The sequence below is a fragment of the Scyliorhinus canicula genome, chromosome 3, assembly GCF_902713615.1.
Source record: "Scyliorhinus canicula chromosome 3, sScyCan1.1, whole genome shotgun sequence".
NCBI classification, from domain to species: Eukaryota; Metazoa; Chordata; class Chondrichthyes; order Carcharhiniformes; family Scyliorhinidae; genus Scyliorhinus; species Scyliorhinus canicula.
The window spans coordinates 221,674,915-221,689,160 of NC_052148.1; the positions used below are offsets into that span (position 1 = coordinate 221,674,915).

The 14,246-nt window shown below is 45.2% G+C and overlaps 1 protein-coding gene across 5 annotated transcripts in view; it reads left to right on the top strand.

Moving 5' to 3' along the window:
* Nucleotides 1-9,171, top strand: part of rbm46 (RNA binding motif protein 46) — a 120,818-nt gene extending 111,647 nt beyond the window's left edge. For all 5 annotated transcript variants that reach the window (XM_038792273.1, XM_038792272.1, XM_038792274.1 and 2 more), the window contains one exon: nucleotides 8,276-9,171. In XM_038792273.1, the coding sequence (XP_038648201.1) occupies nucleotides 8,276-8,478 (203 nt within the window). In that variant the 3' untranslated portion in view covers nucleotides 8,479-9,171. The remainder of the gene's footprint in view (nucleotides 1-8,275) is intronic.
* Nucleotides 9,172-14,246: the final 5,075 nt, after the last annotated feature.

Sequence of the window (14,246 nt, forward strand, 5' to 3'; positions counted from 1 at the left end):
ATATTGAAGGAAGTGAGAATGGAAATTGCAGGGATGCTGGCCATAATCTCCAAGTCTTCTCTAGACCATCCACCTCCCGCCATTTCAAGAACCCTGGGTGGGATTCTCCAAAAATGGGGCCATGTCCCCACGCCCGTGAATAAACGCGGGCTAATCACTCTGGACTTTCCTGAAGAAAGCCCAGAGCGATTCACTTACCCGAAGGGAGCTAGAAGGGTCCCGGAGTGCTCCTCACAGCACCGGCTGCCAATATGGGACCCTGCACTTCCGGTCGGCGATCCACGCATGCGCACTGCGGCGGCCGTCCCACTCAACATGACGGACTCACACCGAAAACATAGGCCCCCTATAGATCGTGCGTGGCCCCTGATCGATAGTCTGGCGTCCTGGCGGCCCCCCTCACCCCCACATGGTGAAGGATCCCCCCCCCCGCCCCCCACCAGGGCGGCCACAGACTGAGTCTGCAGCCGCCACGCTGAGTTCCCGATGGGTGGGACCATGAGAGAACCACGCCGTCGTGAACTTGGCTAGTTGACGTTGGAGAATCGCCGCGGGGGCCTCTTTCAATGCCCCCCGACCGGCGTCGGACCCGATCTTGGGCTTGATGCCCATTCTCTGCCTCCGCACTGATCACGATTTCGGCTCGGAGAATCCCGCCCCCTGTTCTGTCTCGGACAGTTCATCACAGAATAATATGTTGAGTCATATTTGAAACACCTGTTGACCATTCCTCCGTTATTCCTGGGGTTCATTAACCTACTATAGTTGCCCAATTCCTGTTGTCCACGAGAGCTATGCCAAATGAGTCTCTATCCTCTTCATTCTGTTTCTGGTTCTTTTGTATTGATGCTTGCTCCCCATACTAAACAGTCTAGAAATGCTGCCAGAATTGAATCCTCTATCTTTTGTATTACCACTGGATGTTTCATTGATGCCACAAAAGTAATTCAAAATGATTGTTACCCCTGAATTGTTTTTAAAGCTTCAGACATCTGTCCCAATAGCCTATCTCGTTTAATGGGCAACCTGTGGCATAGGGGTTTGCAGCCCACAAAACATTTTGTTGCCCGTTTCCCACATGGTACATTCTGCTAATTTCTATCTATGTAGTTGTTTTCCTACCAATATGACTGGTACTGGACGTAAAGCAAGTGAAGTGAGGTGCATGCTAATTGCGCACAACATTGTGAGAATCGTGCTCACCCACTCACTAGCCAATTTCTTCACCACTGATCTAACTCCGGTCCTGACCAGGATACTTCAGCACAATCTAACAATTTGAAAACAAGTGCTGAATTAGGGATCTCTAAATAGAAGGCACGATTTAGCCACCGCCTTGTGTCCATTGTGAAGCCGGGCACAACGGGTGAATCCTGCCAGTATCCCAAATTGGGCTCCACACTGGGTGCCGAGCCAATCACGAGTCACCCGACTCTGCCTGGCGTGATCTGGATCACACCTCTCTGTGTGTGATCAAGATCAGCATATTTAAAAGGGCCATTAGGCTCATTTTAATATCTGGGCGTCACTTTCACTCGGCGCCTGGGAGTCAACGGCTGCACCTGTGAGACCTCATCAGGACGCTGTTTAGCACTGGTTTCCACAAACGTGGACCAGGTGTGACGGTATCTTGGGTGGTCTCGCAGGCCGGGTGGTGGGGGACAGGGCAGGATTGTACCCTGGCACTCCCTTAGGCACCTTAGCACTGCTGTCCTGTACCCTGGCAGTGCTATCCTGGTGCTGTTCTCAGGTTGGCACTGCCAGTGGGGGTTTTATCCATTAGAGGAGAGGTTTCAGGGGCCATAGGAACGTTGGGGAGTGAAGGGGAGGTCAAGAAAGTAGGGGCGGGGGGGGAGTGGAAAGGGGAATGCATAGATTAGGGCTGCCAATCAAAATGGCGCCCTCATCTGCAAGGAGCCGTTCATGCAGGAAATCAACTAACGTGCTGGTGAACAGTGGCGCCATTCTCGGCGCTGCAGCTTCCGAGAAACCACCAAACATGCCCAAAAGCGGACATAGTTTCAAGTCCAACGAATCATGCCCAGAATTTCGGCAATCTTGTATATAACCTGTTAAATTACATGATATTTTCTATTATAGAATAATTGTCCATCATTCTAAATCAGGGGAGTTGGTGGTGTAGTGGTAACGTCTTTGAACTAATAATCCAGAGACTCAGGCTAATGCACCCGAGACATGCGTTCAAATCGCACGAAGGCAACTGGTGGAATTCAATTAATATGAATTTAGTCTTCACAATGGTGACCATGAAACTGTCATCAATTGTAAAAACCCATCTGATTCACTGTTGTCCTTCAGGGAAGTACATTTACATTCTTAACTGCTCTGGCCCACATCTCCAAACTCAGCAACATGATGACTCTTAACAAGCAATCATCTCATTTCAAAAGTAATTAGTGATGTCCACACCCCATGAAAGAATAAATCAATGCTGTTAGTATTACCATTGATAGCTCACCCAAACTTGATTAAATATTAGATTTGTAAAGTGTGGTCCTTCTTTCCAATACTGAGACTTTTGTTTGCATTCGTTCTGGTGTGTTTGATCAGTTAACATACACTTTTGACCATGTGAGCAAAACACTTTTTTGAAACCTGAAAAATATAAACCTTGTATCTGTGATTGTCAGAATGAATCTTGACCTTGATGTCATTACAAATTTTTGTATACAGAGATTTCTCGGCAAATTGTTTAATAAACATGGGTGTTAATTTATAGAGATTATCTACATAGTTTAGAATGCAGGTTAGACAACTAAACAGAGATTTTTACGTACCATTGGATTTCCTTAATTATAGATAATGGACAAGAAGTTTTGGGACCACATATGCCTTCCTGTACTGTGATTAATTGGAAGTATTGGGCTGGATTCTCCGCCGTCGGTAACGGAGTTCCCGATGCGGCATAGAATCCAGCGTCAGTCAAAAAATGGTCACACCGGTCCATCACTGGTGGTGGCATCGAGGTTCACGTCCCGCGCTAGCGCCTCCCAGAACATGGAAGGTGAGCCCTCCCTGTTCCGGTTGTTAGTAATATACTCGTCTATGGCCAGTGATGTTTTCTGCAGAAGACCTTGTTGGCCAGGAAAACCATGTCCAACCTCCATGTGGGGCATTGGTCACGGCCCATCTCCAACTCACATCCATGTAGTGTGGAGAACGGTGGGAAATTAGGATTGCCGGGTATTCCGCTCTTATTATCCCTGTCGGCACCAATTTCCCCACTACAAAGAAGTCAATATGGTATAGACCTTGTGTGCCAACAAAAAAAATGAGAACTCCTTCTCACCCGGATGCATGACCCTCCATGGGTCCACAACCTCCATCTGCTCCATAAATTTCCCTACTTCTCTAACCATGTTGCCAATTTCCCCGTTTTGGGATTTGACCTGCCCGTCAGTGGGTCCTGTACATAGTTAAAGTTCCCTCCAATGATTCGTTGGTGCATATCTATGTCAGGGATTTCCTCCATGGTCTGCTTTACACATTCCGTGTCATCTTAGTTGGGCGCATACACGTTCACCAGGACCGGTGCCCCATCTAGGACACCCTGACCATGAAGTACTGCCTTCCCCCCCCCCGTCCCCCTTCGTCGTGTAAAATGATATCCTCTTGCTCAGTAGTATGGCTACCCCCCCAGCTCTCATTCCGTAACATGAATGGTAGGTCTGTCCCACCCATCCCTTTCTTACCCACAGTTGGTCAGGTGCGTATGTTGGAGGTAGACGATTTCAGCTTTCATACTTTTCAGGTGGGCGGAGATTCTGGATCATTTTACTACCCCTTAAGTTCCTTGATGTTCAGGTGACTATTCTGATGGGTTTTGTTTGCACGCCTCCCCCTTTCAGTTCCCTAGTGACGAATGTCTTTCATCCATCCTCTAGTGGGCAGGGCGTTCGTTTTCAGGTCACTGGTCTCCCTCTCGGGAGTGGCCGCTGACCCGCTTGCTCGCCGTGTCCCTTGCCGTTTTTGGTGCCTCTGTGGCCTTGAACTGCTGTTTGCTGGCATCTTTGCTGCTCTTTATATTGCTGAGGCTGAAGGGATGTTTTAGTCCAGTTTTTGTGGGCTAATTTCAGCTAAAAATGCTTATTTACTTGTCTTTCGGAGGAGAGCCATGTGATGTGCAACTGTTCAGCTTCAGCCCACATCCCCGACACCTGAGGTCTGGCTTTTCGCCAGTGTAAAGTCTGACAGGGTGGTAGGAGAGAAGTTGTAAGACTTTGGAAAGAAATCCAAAATGAAAGTAAATTTTCAAATCAATGATTATCTTATGGAGCTTTGAATGCCCTGCCTTTGATTTTGATCTACTTTATTATGAAAAGTGAATGCTTTAATTCCCATTGTGCACTCTTTCCAGACAAGTGTCTGTCCCAACGAAGACTTGGAAATCTATTTTAAAAGTGAAAATTGGTGGAAATGGAGTAGTCAGTTTTCTTTTGGAGGGAGGGAGCATTGATAGTGGGCGGGAATCTCCATACAGCGATGCCCAGATCAGGTTCCTCGATGAGATGGAGAGTCGGGCATCGGGGTAAAATCGGGTTGACACCGGACGCCGACCCCCCAACTGGCGGCGGAATCAGGGTCCATGACCACATGGCATCAGGAGCATGTAAATGAATGCAAATGGGTTATTAAGACCATTTGCATTCATTTAGCGGGCCCAGTGCCCTATGCTCTGACCCTCCGTGATTCTTCACTTGTGGTCTTTACCAACTTGGCCCTGGTTTGGTGTACCTTGCAGTGGACCATGGAGGCAGCACCCCCAAGGAATTACCCCTTTGCCCACTGTAAGGTCCACCACGCCAGGGCCACGCTGGTAGAGACCATCCAAGCCCAACCGAGGGCCATCACCCCCTCCACAATGCACTGCCAGTGCACCCCTCGTCTACCAGAATCTTCCCCCCAAACGCTATAATAGGGAGACACTAGGAACCCAGTAATCGGGACCCCCCCCCCCCCCCCAGGGACCCCTAAAATAGGAAGACCACCCCCCAGGGACCCCTGTAATAGGGAAACCCCTACCAGAGACCACTGTAATAGGGGGACCTCCCACAGGAACCACTGTAATAGGAAACCCCCCCACAGGGACCTACATAAGTGGGAGACTCCCACAAGGGCCCCTGTAATCGGGAGATCCTCTCCAGGACCCTTGTAATAGGGGAACTCCCCACAGACTGAATAGGGGACCCCCCCCCCCCTGGACTCCTTAATAAGGAGATCCTTGCCTGGGACCACTGTAACAGGGAAACCTCCCACTCCAGGGACCCCTGTAATATTGAGATCCCCACAGGAATAGGGGGATCTCCCAGGGATCCCTGTAATACCTGCCACCTGCCTTGAGTGATTGGAATGCACTTAGTGCTTGGAATTCACTTAGTGCTTGGAATGCACCTATCTCTCTGATGTGGTCAATGTTTACAAACATTGGGGTTTCATCACTTTGGTCACTGAACCATGAAGGCAGATGTAAGAATAAAAGCTTTTCTGGTGTTGGTCCCTTTAGGCAGGGAATCCCTAGGTGGGGGGGGGGGGGGGGGGGGGGGCGTCTCCCTATTCCAGGTATCCCTAGATGCGGTCTCTATTACAGAAGTCTCTGGGGGGGGGGGGGGGGGGGGACCCTGTGGGGGTCTCCCTCTTACAGGGGTGCCTGAGGAGAGAGGCATCAGATCATCCGCGCACTTGGAGGTAGGGAGTAGTTTTGTTATCCTTGAGACAATTGCAACATCAGTAACAACAGAAATATTTCATCAGGATAAAAGAAAGCTGATTTCTATGCCAGATGTTTCGTGGTTTCCCCTCTCCCATCCCCCAACAAAATGTGTCATACTTCATATCTGGAAACAGGAGAATTTTAAGATGGGGACACCATGAATTATCTAGGTAGTGCGCCAGAGGGCTAGTTTGAGGGACCGATGATTAGTTCGAAAAGAAATAAGATGATTTGGGGAGAAGGTGATTGGACAATGTCATCTTCTATGCCATGATGACTCAATAATGTTATATAGTGTAGACAGATAAGTTACTTGTAATTTATTAAAAGTTTCACGAACATCCACTCCAAGCAGACTTACTGGGGAGGAATTTGGCTTTTGAGCAGAGATCCTAGATCAAATGGGGGTCACAACTCCCACCGTAAGGGAAACTGTAAACCAACAGTAAATTTCCCCAAATTGGCCAGTTCGTAGATAGAGAGTAGGATTACTGGCCATTTAGGGATGGTGATGGGCTCTCGAAGCTGGAGGGAAAATAGGTGGCCTACCAGCTCCCATTTTGAGGTACCCTTTGTTCAACTTCCTAAACTTCCAGTTAAAAAAATGACCTTAGTAGCCAGGCTTCCATTGTAGAGAGTAAACCCCTCCACAAGGTCACTTGCGGCTGCAACTGAAACCAGGCAGGCAAGCGGGGTCTAAAAGGCTGCCTGGCCTGCATGTCTAAAGTCTACCACAAGGTGGCTATCTCCTATTAGCAGGATGCCTTGACTTGCCCCACAGGCCAACTGGGAAATTTGCCTTAATAGGACAGTGTTTTTCAAACTTTTTTCCAGGACCCATTTTTACCAACCGGCCAACCTTCGAGACCCACGTCGGCTGACCTTCGCGACCCACCATTTTATCTTACCTTGTTTGCTGCTGACAAAATGGACGAATCGCAATCGTGCCCAAAGCATGTGATGGCGCGTTCGGGGGGGGGGGTGACCTGCTCTCTGCCTCCCTTCAGGCAGGAAGATTACATAGAATTTTTAAAAAAATCTGCGTCTCCGATTACGCAAATTCGCAGGCGACATCTGCAGGAGCCAGCTTTTATATTCAATTTTTATTTATTTTTTGTAAACTGTGACAATGTTGTTGCACGGCACATCTAATCAAAGAGATCAAACCCATGTCATCATAAGACTCTTCAGATTCTTCCTGGTTCTTCTCTTCCTTTTTCTCTTCAGCAGCAACAGGGGCAGCAGTGGAAACAACTGCTGCAGCAGCTGGGGCACTGCTACCAGCACCAATGTTGAAGATCAGACTACTGACGTCAATATTAGCCACTGCCTTGGCAAACAGACTAGGCCAGAAAGGCTCAATGGTCACATCAGCTGTTCTAATCAGGGCATTGAGTTTGTCTTCGGTGACGGTGACCTCGTCATTGTGCAGGATGTGCGTGCTGTAGATACAGGCGAGTTCCGAAGGGGAGGCCATGGTGCTGGATCTCTGCGGGTGGGTCCTATGGTGCTAGTCGCCGGGGGGGGGGGGTGGGCGGAACTCAGCCTTAGCTTCGTTCAGAAGAACCGCGCACTTCCGTACCAGGCAGAGCGAGCAGCAGCCAGCTTTGCTTTCAACAATGCCGGCTTCAAGCCGCCTTCGAAAAGGCCGCGACCATATAACAAAAATGCAGCCGCACTGCGCATGCGGGCCCGCTCATCGGTACGCATGCGCAAAACTCTGCACATGCGCACCGATGAGCGGGCAAGCATGCGCAGTGCAGCCGCATTTTCTTTATATGGTCCGCGGCCTTTTTGAAGGCCACTTGCAGCTGGCATTGTTAAAAGCCAGCTGCTGCGCGCGGATTTGCGCAATCGGGAGTGCCGTGACAGACTGCTCCGCGACCCTCCCGACACGCCCACGACCCACCCGCGGGTCACGACCCCGACTTTGAAAATGCCTGTAATAGGCCATTAATGATTCTCAATTGGTTGGCCAACACTTTGGCTGCTGATCCTGCCTCTGGGGAAAATGGCCTGGGGATAGCTGGCACTGGCACACTGGCCAACGGTGCTATCGTTTGCACCCGTTTAGATACCACTTCAGATGCTAAAATCTTGCCATGGTCCTTTTCTGTTTTTCTTCCCCTAGGACATCATGTTCATATGCAACCTACCATTTTCAAACACTGATTTTCATATGAATTACCATGCCCATGAATTTAAGTTGGATGCTGACTTATGAATGTAATGAATACAGATGCACTTTATATTATCTGAATATCTTGTGACTGCAAATATATCTAGCTGCAAAAATGACTAGCTCTGGGCTGTTGGCATAACAAAAATATGGAAAGCAATTTCAAAACATACCTTTGGACAAATTATTACAAAAGGCTTATGGAGCGACAGTTAAGGTTCTCATGACACAAAATGTTGGCTTTCTCTGGTATTTGTTACAAAAAAGCTATGACTTTGAGATTACGTCATATTTTATATTTTTGTTACAATAACAGTGTTCTTTGCAATTTTTCTGAAATAATGTGCATATTTGTATATTTATAGACTACAGTTTGCGCCGGACCAACTCAGTCAGTAGTCTCTCTCAAGTTGGTACACCTCTTCCAACTTCTGCATCCAGTCTGCTTCAATACACATCTAGACCTTACTCTTATCCTAGCTATCCATTGTCAACAACACTACCTCTTGGTAACAACAATCATATTGGACAACGGTTATATGTTTCTAGTCATGGGTCTTTCTTCTAAAGAAGTACTGTAAATGGAATACCCAAGTATTGTAAGTTTTTTTGGAATGCAATTTAGCTTTCTAAAAATATTTTTTGTTAATTTGTTATGCTAAGAAATTTATTGAGGCACAAATGTGTAATTCTTTTCTGTGTATAAGAGCTTTATCAAATTGTTTTATGTTCTTGTTAAAGATTTAAGAATACTGTTAATGAACTTGGCAAGTTTTTCATCACAGTAACGGTCTATTTGTTTGTTGCCCTTCAGTTATCTTACTCTTTAATGCCTACAGCATAATTCATGCACCAAAATTAAGATCTCTTACTTGGATTTATAGCTGCACTATGTTCAAGAACAATGCTGTATTTTCTTTTCATGTTGCAGTGTTCACTGTCATGCTGGGGTCAGTTTTCACCTAACCCAACCATCAGGAAACTGATGAGATTGGGTGCAACACTACTTTTACACCCCTTCTAATTTGTAGCCAGAGGAGAGTAATATTAGTTGAGATGTAAAGCTCGTGTTCTGCCCAACAATACGCGTTTCTGCTCATCGAGTTAGGTTAAAATTACCCACACTGTTTCAAATTGTTAAGCTTGACATTTTTCTTGTTTTTGCCATGCCTACATGTTCTAGTTGTTGAGAGAAAATTATTTATATTGCATTGGTTGAATTGTTGCAATCATGTGTTCAATTAAATATCACTAAACTTTTTCCTGGTTGTTTTTTTAATGGAAAACACATTTTAGATGAGGTTCATTGAGCAATTTGGAGCCGAGCAACCAATTGCAGGATCATAAAATTCACATTGTGGAACTGTTTGGCCACACAATGTGGAAAGATTATTGGCATTTTTGTAATTTTTTTCTTTTTCATAATTAGTATGAGAAGTTAACTCGTCAAAGAGACAATGATAGTAGGCCTAAATGTAGTGCTTTTTATATTTTAGATAAACAACTTGAATTTTACAATCATGTACTCACTATCATGTCTAAAAGGTAACCACAGCAATAAAGTAATTGGCCTGGAGTTCCCAAATAATCATAATGCAGCTTAATCTGGGCAGAGCGGAATTAATAAGTATAAGTCATTTGCACCCCTCACATTTTTTATTTGTTCATTGAATATTGACATTACCAGCAAAACCAGCATTTATTCTCTACCCCTAATTGCGTTTGAGAAGGTGGTAGGCAAAAGCTGATTCTTGAGCTGCTGTAGGCCATTTGGTACAGGAATACTCGGTGCTATTGAGGAGGGTATTCCAGGATTTTCAGCCAGGGACAGTAAAGGAATGGTGTTATGTTTTTAATGGTATATGATTGGAAAACTTTTACATGGTGATGTTCCCATGCACCTATTGCCCTTGTTCTTCTCGGTGATGGAACTGTCAAAGGAACCTTGGAGAATTGTTGCAATACATTTGGTAGGTGGCACATACGGCAACCATGGCCCATTCGTGGTGTAGGAATTCAATGTTTAAGGTGATGGTGAGGTTACTTGAGTGTTGTTGCTGCAGCACACATTGGAGTATGCGAGAAAGCTAGTTAGAAATATAGAAACAGTTAAGAGTTTCTGTATTTAAAAAGAAAAATAGTAACTGAACATTGGACCCTTAGAACGTGACACCGGGAAGTTAATGGGAAACGAGGAAATGGCAGAGTGGCTGCAGAGATGGTGGCCAGGATTCTCCGTCGGTTCATGGCAGCGGGATTCTCCAGTCCCGCAGCAGTTAATGGCAGACTTGGCTGAGTGCCAAATTCTCCGTCCTTGTAAGCAGCAGTAGCGGGGCGGATTTGCAACAAAGAATCCCGACCAGTAGATGCATTGATTGTGATGTTCTAAAATTCCCAAGATTCTGGAAAGGTCTCAGTGGACTAGAAAATTACTAATTTTGTACACCTTAGTTCAAGAAAGGAGAAGATAGCAGGAAACTATAAACCAGTTAGCCTAACATCTGTCACACGGCAAACGCTGGAATCCATTATTAAGGAGATAATAGCAGGACATTTTGAATGATTAGCTAACAGTAAACTAACAGGGATAAATGGGTAATTTTCGGACTGGCAAGATGTTACAAGTGGAGTGCTACAGGAATCAGTTGTGGGACCTCAATAATCTGTATCAATGTTGAAGAGCAGCTGCCTTCAGTCAGATCCAATTTTCATGAGTGGGATGTCCAAAACACAACATTTGCTTTAAGCCTATAAAAGATCTAAATTAATCAGAGTTCTTCGAAGAGCTTTTAGATATGGTCCCAGGACACCTTTGGGAGCGGTAAGATGCCCTTTTACAAAAATTATATTGCCCTTTGCAATTATTCAAAGCAGATGAGAATGTTTGTAAAATGTAGATATGAATGTTTGGAAAATGTGGATAAACCAATTGGAAATGTTAAGCTCATTGGAACTGTCAGGGGCACTGTCAAGCTTTCAAGACATTTAAATCCCATGCTCTTTGAATATTTGAAAAAAACTTGTCTGCATTGTTAAAGAAATCAGTGCTTGACATTTCACTGTCATGAAATACGCCTGAGGGTTATTGTTACAGGAATGCATGACTGATTGCACAACCTATTGTTAACGCAGTGGATTACCTGTTGGTTGCTGTTTGATTTTTCTTTTTTTTCATGGGGCATGGGCGTCACTGGCAAGGCCAGCACTTCTTGCCCTCCCTAATTGCCCTTGAGCTGAGTGGCTTGCCACACCATTTCAGAGGAAACTACATTGCTGTGGGTTTGGAGTCAAATGTAGGCCACCCCAAGTAAGGATGACTGATTTGATATCACAAAGAAAATCAGTGAACTAGATTTTGTTTTACAAAAACTAACAATGGCTTAATTGTTACCATTACTGAGATTAGCTTTTCGATTCCACATTATGAATTTAATTTAAATTCCACCAGCATGAGTTGGCAGAGGAGCTATAAAGGGGCATATAGTGATTTGAGGGGCATAGGTTGGCATAGGGGCTGTAAAGTACCATGGGGTGGGTGGGTGACTCAGGGGCATGAGGTGGCATTTACTGCTGTGGCAAAGTGCTTGAGCGCCGAAGCGGGCCTTTCTCACTGCTCACCACCTCATCTGGCAGCCCTTGATGCTTGTCTCCAAATTATTTTCAGAGACAACAGACGTGATTCCTACCCCTCATCCCCACCAGCCCTCTGGAATTAAAATTAGAACAAGCAGGGCAATTTGTCCTGGGTTAAATTTAATTTGGGCAAATTTCCAATCTTCAGTAGCCTCCGTTTTTATGTAGCCGGTCCAGTTAAGTCAGTGATGACCCCCAGCAATGGTTATACCATTGAATTTCATGAGGGGCAGGGGGGGGTTAGATTGTTGGAGGTAGTCATTGCCTGACAATTGTGGCATGGATGTTACTGATATGCAGTCTGAACCAGGGGTGGAAATTCAGACCAAAGAGTCATCAGCAGGATTTAAATAGGTTAAGCGAATTTTAAAAAATTGGCAAATGGAATACAATGTGGGAAAATATTATCCTGTCCACTTTAGCAGGAAGAATAGAGAAGCAGTATACTTGCTTGGAAATATACTGCAGTACAGCTGGTTTGCAGGTGCAGCACATGATTCAGAAAGCAAATGGAATGTTGGTGTCTATTGAAAGGGGAATTGAGTATAAAAGTAGACAAGTGTTGCTGTAGCTGCACACGGCCTTAGTTGTATTCATCTGGAATATTGTGTGCAGTTTTGGTCTACAAAACAACGTTAGAAGCAGTTCAGAGAAAGTTCTGTCAACTCATTCCTAGGGTGACAAAAGGATGAGCAGGGCCTCTACGCATTAGAGTTTTGAAGCATGAGTGGTGATCTTATTGAAATATTTGATATTCTGAGATGACTTGACAAGGTGGATGCCGAGAGGATGTTTCCTCTTGTGGGGGAATCTAGATTAAGGGGCTCCCATTTAAGATCTAGATAAATAAAAATGTTTTCTCTCAGAGGGTCATTAGTCGATGGAATTCTCTTCCCCCAGACAGCAGCGGAGGATGGGTCCTTGAATATGTCATAGGCTGAGTTAGACAGATTTTTGACCAACAAGCCAATGGAAGCCCGGACTCTTAATTACGAATACAGAATAAGGCACGGCTGAGAACCAAGACAGCCATTATCTGGTGAAACTGCTTATACAAAAGAAAAACATTGCTCGATTGACACCTTTTCTGGTGCCGCCCTCCCCTCCCCACCCCCCACCCCCAAAAAATTGCACCTTCTTGAGGCAATTCTCCCAAAGCAGATACACCAAGTTGGGAAATTGCGTCACTCCTGCTGCCCGTCCTAACATGAAAATCCAGCCATTACGTTTGTTTGCACTTGGTCAAAACCTTCCATTATTTTAAAGAGCACTATTAGGTCACCCGTCAGTTTTCTTTCAAGAGAACAGACACTTGACCTGTTCATCCATTTTGATATGTGTAGTTCGCATTTCTGGTTTCATAATTGTAAATTGCTGCAACGTCTGCAGGGACTCTGGACTGATATTTCATCTTCCGACGCTGAGCAAACCTGCATCGGGAGCACAAACTAGAAGGCATGTGGGGGTCACAATTTTATACTTGCCAGGCTATTCCTGTCAACTGCCATTTTCCCCGAATCAGTTGGTTGCAACCTGGGCCATTAAAATGATGCTGGGTCTACTATTTAAATGCCTGTTCTACATACAATTTTTCCTTAGGTTGCTATTTTCATTGAGATGGGTGGATTTCTGACGTCTGTGGGTACCATGCCAGAAATGTCAATTCATGACCCTTGGAGAAAGCTTGATATGGAGGCAGGAACTTTATGAAAGGTAAGTTTAAAAGCTCTTACCAGCTTCCAGTGTCATAATTAGATACTGTTTGGAAATTTAAATACACTGTTAATGTAGTGATTGATCATAGGGCTCTGTCCTTAAAGGTAGGAGTCCATCAAATTCACCAGAATTGTCTACAGTAGCATTGAGTTGATAAAATCCTCTTCTGCATCCAACATTATGGAGAAGCATATATTAATGTATGTAGGGGATCCTGTGGTTTGATTTTCACATTGGTTTAACCTCCTGATATCTGTTCAACCTTTGAAATTCTCCTCTTCCTACGCTCAGAACCAATGAGCCACATAATGAACTTAGAAAATCTATGAAATGCTTATGAGAAAAAGAAACATGCAAAATCTCCCTGAAAAATTTCCCCTTTTACAAGGTCATAGAGCTATCAATCAACACAGCCATTCATACTCTAGTTGAAATAAAGTATTAACCCACACAATACGTCGTATTTTCAGGCCTTTCCCATGGAGGATCTTCTGAACCCCATCAGCAGGATGGATGAGCCAGGCAAAATGCTACCAGAAAAATCCGGTTGATGACCAATGGCGAGCCACTTCGGTCACTGGAAAACACACCACAGTAGGTGGGGGGGGGGGGGGGGGGGGGGCAGAAAATCCTGCCCAACATCTCCTAATCTTGTCCAAATAACCAAGCATGTATGGAAAAACCACTTCAAAGAAAGAGTCCATTCTAAGCTCATAAAACAAACCTAGCAGTCCCCTTCTCGGCCATGTATTTCCCATAGAACTGAATCCATCATTAGGTCGTAGAAGCACAGCAAACATTCAAAACGCGATTCCATCTCGCAACTGTTATCAACAAAAGAAGTCAGAATTCTGTCAGATGGAAATGGCCCGACCCATACTGCCATAACTGAAGACAAAATTTAACCCCAGATACTTTTCATGGAATCATTCTTAAAGGGCAGAAGGAGGCCGTTCGGCCCATCAAATCTGCACTGACTCTCTGAAA